Source organism: Ovis canadensis, chromosome 4, assembly GCF_042477335.2.
Source record: "Ovis canadensis isolate MfBH-ARS-UI-01 breed Bighorn chromosome 4, ARS-UI_OviCan_v2, whole genome shotgun sequence".
NCBI lineage: Eukaryota > Metazoa > Chordata > Mammalia > Artiodactyla > Bovidae > Ovis > Ovis canadensis.
This window is the reverse complement of record NC_091248.1, coordinates 80768493-80776049: the sequence shown is the minus strand read 5'-3', so window position 1 is coordinate 80776049 and position 7557 is coordinate 80768493. Positions and strand designations below refer to the sequence as shown.

General features: G+C 42.2%; 1 protein-coding gene across 4 annotated transcripts in view; it reads right to left on the bottom strand.

Annotated features, from left to right (window-relative positions):
* The window catches only part of NOD1 (nucleotide binding oligomerization domain containing 1), a 92633-nt gene that overhangs the window by 8088 nt on the left and 76988 nt on the right, over positions 1-7557 (bottom strand). For all 4 annotated transcript variants that reach the window (XR_011256694.1, XM_069588060.1, XM_069588062.1 and 1 more), the window contains 2 exons: positions 5452-5535; positions 687-770 (listed from right to left, as the gene is read on the bottom strand). Coding sequence is in view for 3 of the 4 variants with exons in the window: in XM_069588060.1 (XP_069444161.1) it covers positions 687-770; positions 5452-5535 (168 nt within the window). In the remaining variant the exon portion in view is untranslated. The remainder of the gene's footprint in view (positions 1-686; positions 771-5451; positions 5536-7557) is intronic.

Sequence of the window (7557 nt, the reverse complement as noted above, 5' to 3'; positions counted from 1 at the left end):
GGGCAGAGAGCAAATTCCAGAGCTCTTGGTGGGTCCGGGTCCGGGTTCAAGGACACAGGGGCCCTCTGTTCTCAACTCGGTTACATCAGTACTGAGGCAGTCAGGGCCCTTTCTGTTACTAGTGCGACACACACATTCCCTCACCCCCTTGAATGTAGCCCAGTCCTACCTGTGGGGGAATGGGGGGGTGCTGTATGTGTCCCGTGGGAGGCACAAGAAATGGAATGGGGCGCAACATTGCAGTAAGGTAGGCCATGGGCTTTCCTTCTGCTGGCATAAGCAAGTCCTCAGAAGAGAAACAGGAAGTTCGAAAAGAGTACAGTCAGCTCAAATACAGCCTGGAAGCCCAGAGAGGAAAAGAATGTGCTTCAGACTCCAGGCCATCTCTCAGTGGGCATCAATTCTCAGTCTGTCTGCCCCTGTACAATCTAGGACAGGGGGACTGCAGAAGAGTCCTAACTATGAAGTCACAGCCTTGAATTTCAGTTTCTCCTCTTAGGTGTGACCTGGGTCTGGGCCTCAGTTTCTTCATCTGTGAAATGGAAACAGTACTACCTACTTTACAGATTGTTGGAAAGATGAGAAATAAATGCACATTGCCTTACATTGTGCATAGCACATAGTCAGTGGTGCTAAATAAATAATCACTGTTGTTGCCGCTACAAAAAGTGGTAACGCAGTCTTACCAAATCTCCATTATGCCAGTGTTCTTCTGTAATGCCTCTGCCAACTGGGCAATCCCCTTGGCCGTGATCTGGTTCTGGATAAGCCTGTAAGAAAAACATACCTTTTGTATCAAGTCATACTGGATGAACTCTGTCCACGTCATTAGGGGGTTGAAAGGGTATGATGGAATGAGAGAGAGGGTCAGGAAGAACTGAATCCATTTAACTTTCAGTCTAACAAAGATTGTCTAGATCAGACTCAGGAGAATAAATGACATGTTTTAAAATGTTTAACTTTTCTGATGGGCAGAAGACCTAAATAGGCATTTCTCTAAAGACATACATATGGCCAACAGGTACATGAAAAATCTCTAATTATTGGAGAGGTGAAAATCAAAACCACAATGAGGTACCACTTCCTACCAGTCAGAATGGCCATCATTAAAAAGTCTAAAAATAATAAATACTGGAGGGGATTTGAAGAAAAGGGGATCCTCCTATACTGTTGGTGGGAATGAAAACTGGTGCAGCCACTATTGAAATCGGTTTGGAGGTTCCTTAAAAAAACTAAAAAATAGAGTTGCCATAAGATCCAACAATCCCACTCCTGGGCATATATCCAGATAAAATTAATTTTAAAAGACATATGTGCTCCTATGTTCGTACAGCACTATATACACTAGCCAACACATGGAAACAATCTAAATAGCCATCAGACGATACAGAAGATGTGGTATACACACACACACATATCTACACTGAACTATTGCTCAGCATTAAGAATATCATACTAAGCAGAGAAGGACAAATACCATATGACAGTACTTATATGTGGAATCTAAAATATTACACAAATGAACCTATCTACAAAATAGACTGCGAAAACAAATACAGACTACAAAACACATATGGAGAACAGACTTTGTGGCTGGCAATGAGGAGGAAGCGTGGGGAGGGAAGGATCGGGGATTTGGGATTCGTAGATGCAAATTATTATATAGAGGATGGATAAACAGCAAGGTCCTACTATATAACACGGGAAACTATAGTCACAATCCTGTGATAAACCATAATGGAAAAGAACATGAAAAACAGCATGCAGGGAGCTTCCCTGGCAGTCCAGTGAGTTAAGACTTTGCCTTCCAGTGAAAGGGATGCAGATTTGAACCCTGGTTGGGGAGCTAAAAATCCAAATGCCTTGTGGCCAAAAACCCAGAACATAAACAAGAGAAGCAATATTATAACAAATTCAGTAAAAACTTAATTTTTTAAAAATATATAACTGAGTTACTGTGCTGTACAGCAGAAATTAAACATTGTATTAATATATAAATTATACATCAATAAATGTTTTAATGTTTAACCTTTCTGTATATTTTTAGCATGAGCATAATAGGTCTGTATATTCACATGCAGGTACTTTTACTACATGAACATATATATGCATGTGTGCTTGGTACTTTTCATTGTTTCGAGACTACCAGTCTGAACAACAAATTCTAAGGAACGTTATCTGGGAACAGGCAGTCTGCTATCTCCTTCCAGGTGGCTGGAGAAAGGCAAGGCAGCTTTTAAAGTCAAGTATTTTTAAAGAGCTAGGCATTCTCTTCTTTGATGGGGAAAAGACTTCCAAAATGGTGCCATGTCCTATCCAACATCTGGGAGGGAGGGAGGGGGAACTAGTCATGAGTCCCAGTGGAAAAGCATCCATATTGGGGCCTCTAGGAGTATACCCCATTATGTTGGGTAACAGTGACTCAATGAAACGAAGGTTTCAGGTACAGCTGAGAAGCCTGAACAATTCCTGAATTGCTCCCCTGGGAGGCTGTGCTTCTAGCCCACCCAGGAAAAAAATGCAGCCCAAGTCAGTGATATGTCTACTTTTTTTTTTTTTTTAATCATCACAGGTTCACTCCTCTGCTCTGGCTTTTTGTAGATAAAGGCTGCAAATACACTTGACCTTTAGAAATTTGGGGCACTGATCCAAGAAGGCAGCTGCATGAGGAAGATGAAGGCCTGTATTACCATGACGATGAGATTTCAGAAATTAAGCCAATCCCTTAGAAGGAAGCAGTATAGCATGGTTAAAAGTTCTCCTCATACACAATTACACCTACTCCCCACCTTCCAGCTATAGATCCTTGAAGAAGCTCTCTGTTCTTCGGTTGCCTGACCTATAACACGAGAGTAACTGTAAGAGAACCCCACAACCCTGAGTGTGTCAGTTTCAATAGGAGGATGGGTAGGAAGTAGTTCTCAGTCTCTATTACAGTGCCCAGTGCAAGTTCTTGTCACCATTCCTGCCCAAGCACACAGGGACAGGCAGCCATGCTGTAGCCAGGACCCAGTGATTGTTGCCCCATCTCCCACAAACTGGGGGCCCTGGTCTTGGGGCAGAGGTGGTGACTTTCTGGTAAGCATGACCACAGTGTGACTTGGACTTTTTGCAAAAGGAGCAAAAATAGAACCTGGAAGTGGGTACAGAGTTCTGCATTTAGTTAAATTCTGCTATTTCCTAATGATCCCTTCCATGGTTGCGACCACTGGCACCACCTACGCCTTGCTGGAGGTAGGCTAAGCTGCTTGCAGCCTAGACCTGGCAAGAGGCTGGGTAGGAGGAGAGGTTAATAAGCCTGGCAGTGCTCAGGCCCACTGGCTACCTTCACCCTGGCCAGTGTGGTCTGTGCTCACACAAAGAGTGAATGAAGACTCACTCTCTAGCCCTCTCCTAACTGTGTTCTCCCTGGGGAGGCTGGCCTGACACCTAGGGAAGGGCATAAAAAAAAGTCTATGGGTCAGAAAGAAAAGGGGAAAAAAAAAAAAACGTAAAAGTAACACACTGGGTTTACACACACACACACACACGTATATATATATATAAACTGACATGATCTAAAATTCAGATGTAAAAGTAACACACTGGGTTTATACATATATATATATAGAGAGAGAAACTGACATGATGATCTAAGATTCACATGGCAATGCAAGGGTCCTGGAATAGTCAAAACAATATTAAGAAGAACAAAGTTGGAAACACACACTTCCTGGTTTCAAAAACTTATTACAAAGTTACAATAAGCAGGACAGTATGGTCCTGGCATAAGGATAAACATATGGTTCAACCAGAATAGAAAGTCCAGAAATAAACTCACACATTTATGGTCTACTGATCTGACAAAAGTGTCAGGGCCATTCAAAAGGGAAGAGTCTTCAACACGTGGTGCTGGCACAACTGATTATCTAGATGCAATAAAGTAAAGCTGGACCCCAAATCTCATACCATACACAGAAACGAACTCCAAATGGATCAAGGACCTAAATGGAAGAGCAAAACTGTGACACTTAAAAGAAATCTTTGTGACCTTGGATTAGGCAATGATTTCTTAGTAAGACACCTACAGCACAAGCAACTAAAGAAAAAATACATTGGACTTAATCAAAATTAAAAACTTTGGTGCTTCAAAGGTCACTGTGAAGAAACTGAAAAGAAATATTTGCAAAATTGAAAAACTCTACAGAAAGGGAGGAAATATTTGCAAATCATCTATCTAGTAAATGTCTCACACCTGGAATATTTAAAGAATCCTAACGACTCAGCAATTAAAAGGCACATAACCCAACTTAGGGCTTTCCAGGCGGCACTAGGGGTAAAGAACCCAGCTGCCAATGCAGGAGACAGAAGAGATGAGGAGTGTGATCCCTGGGTGGGGAAGAACCCCTGGAGGAGGGCTCGGCAACCCATTCCAGAATTCTTGCCTGGAGAATCCCCATCAACAGAGGAGCCTGGTGGGCTACAGCAAAGAGTCGGACACGACTGAACCAGCTTACCACAGCACAACCCAGTTTACAAACGAACAAAGAATGTGGAGCCAGTTCTCCAAAGAAGGTATACAAATGGCCAATATGCACATGAAAAGACATCCAACATTGTTAGTGTCAGGGAAATGCAAGTCAAAACCACGATGAGACAGCACTTCATATCCCCTAGGATAGTATGACCCCAGAAGACCTGTGTTGCTGAGGACGTGAAGAAACGGTGACCCTCATACATGACTGGTGAGAACGTAAATAGCATAATCACTTTGGAAAACAGTTTATCAGTTAACAAAATAACCATATAACCCTGAAATTCTATTCCTAAGTATATACCCAAAAGAAAACACGTGGTTATACAAACATGCACGAATGTTCACAGTAGCATTATTCATAACAGTCATAAAGTAGAAACAATCCAAATGTCCACCAACTGATGAATGGACAAACAAAACGTGGACTATCCATAGAACGGAATATTCAGCCATAAAAAGCAATGGAGTACCAATACATGCCACAGTGTGGATGAAGCTTGAAAACTTATGCTACTGAAATAACACAGAAACAAAAGGCCCCATATTGTACGACTGCATCTCTATGAAATGCCCAGAAAAGGCAAATCCAGAGACTGAAAATAAAATTAGTAGATGCTAAATCCCACGGACAGAGGAGCCTGTTGGGGTACACGGTCCATTGAGTCACAAAGTCGGATACGACTGAGGGGACTTAGCACGTATGCAGGAACCAAGAGAGAAGAAGGATGGGGGGTGATTGCTTAATGCATACAGGTTTGGGGGGAATAGGGGAGGCGGTTAAATGTTCTAGAGTTAGAGAGTAGTACTGGCTGCACAACCTATAAATATGCTAAAAATCACTGAATTGTATGCTTCAAAAGAGTAACATTTATGGTATGTTAATTTTATGTCAAAGTTTTTTTTTTTTTAAAGCACAGTGTTGAAATCTGAATTACCATAAATGTTTCAATGTCTGGTTGACTTTCAACATCTCTGCAAAGCTCTCTGCCACTTCATCATCAAGTTCATTTTTGGTGAGCCTGTAAGAAAAAGAAAGAGTGGACTCAGGGCAGTCAGTCCTACCTGGTACCCTTTCTTAATTGTGTTCCTGGCCCAGGCGTCTCCAGCTTATGCTGCTCATCCCTTGCTGAGAACTCAGCAAACAGCCAGGCTCCAAACCCAGCCTCTGAGCCCCAAAGAGAATAAATGGAGGTTCATTTCTAGTGCAAATCCTTCACCCAAGCTCCTACTTCTTAGCCCTGCTGTTGTCGGGGAGCCCATACTCCCCTCTATCCTTGCTAAGCTCTCGGATTTCACAGAAGACAGGGGCCCACAGAAAGCAAGGGACCAATGCTTGCTTCTCTGGTCTCCTGCAGCCTTTAAGATCCCTTGAACACCACAGACAGTCTGTTACTAAATTCAGTCTGATGGAGACCTAGAAAAGCCTGACAAATGCATGTTAAAAGGTGATCATCACTTTGCCAGTTATGAAGGACCCAAGTTCTGTGACCGAAAGTTCCAGTAGTCTCTCAGTTGTTCATAAAAGCAGAAAGTGACCTGGGTAAAGCACAGAGGTCGAGACGCTCCTGGTTGTAAAGAGGATTAAACCCTGTTGTGCCAGTGGATGAAAGAATAAATAAAGGAAGGAGAACAAAACAGAAGAAAAAATTAAAAATCATTCCTTGAAGGGCAATTTGGTAGTGTCTATCCATATTTTTTGCATTCCAGTCCCCTATAATGAAAAGGACATCTTCTTTGGGTGTTAGTTCTAAAAGGTCTTGGAGGTCCTTCATAGAACTGTTCAACTTCAGCCTCTTCAGTGTTACTGGCTGGGGCATAGACTTGGATTGCTGTGATACTGAATGGTTTGCCTTGGAAATGAACAGAGATCATTCTGTCATGAGATTGCATTTTGAGATTGCATCCAAGGAAAGACTAGAGATTTCTTCAAGAAAATTAGAGATACCAAGGGAACATTTCATGCAAAGATGGGCTTGCTAAAGGACATAAATGGTATGGACCTAACAGAAGCAGAAGATATTAAGAAGAGGTGGCAAGAATACACAAAAGAACTGTACAAAAAAGATCTTCACAACTCAGATAATCATGATGGTGTGATCACTCACCTAGAGCCAGACACCCTGGAATGTGAAGTCAAGTGGAAAGCATCACTACAAACAAAGCTAGAGGAGGTGATAGAATTCCAGTTGAGCTATTTCAAATCCTAAAAGATGATGCTGTGAAAGTGCTGCACTCAATATGCCAACAAATTTGGAAAACTCAGCAGTGGCCACAGGGCTGGAAAAGGTCAGTTTTCATTCCAATCCCAAAGAAAGACAATGCCAAAGAAGGCTCAAACTACTGCAGAATTACACTCCTCTCACACGCTAGTAAAGTAATGCTCAAAATTCTCCAAGCCAGGCTTCAGCAATACGTGAACCGTGAATTTCCACATGTTCAAGCTGGTTTTAGAAAAGGCAGAAGAACCAGAGATCAACTTGCCAACATTTGCTGGATCAGCGAAAAAGCAAGAGAGTTCCAGAAAAACATCTATTTCTGCTTTATTGACTATGCCAAAGCCTTTGACTGTGTGGATCACAATAAACTGTGGAAAACTCTGAAAGAGATGGGAATACCAGACCACCTGACCTGCCTCTTGAGAAACCTGTATGGCAGGTCAGGAAGCAACAGTTAGAACTGGACATGGAACAACAGACTGGTTCCAAATAGGAAAAGGAGTACATCAAGGCTGTATATTGTCACTGTGCTTATTTAACTTATATGCAGAGTACATCATGAGCAATGCTGGGCTGGAAGAAGCATGAGCTGGAATCAAGATTGCTGGGAGAAATATGAATAACCTCAAATATGCAGATGACACCATCCTTATGGCAGAAAGTGAAGAGGAACTAAAAAGCCTCTTGATGAAAGTGAAAGAGGAGAGTAAAAACGTTGGCTTAGAGCTCAACATTGAGAAAACTAAGATCATGGCATCCGGTCCCATCACTTCATGGGAAGTAGATGGGGAAACAGTGGAAACAGTGTCAGACACTATTTTTTGG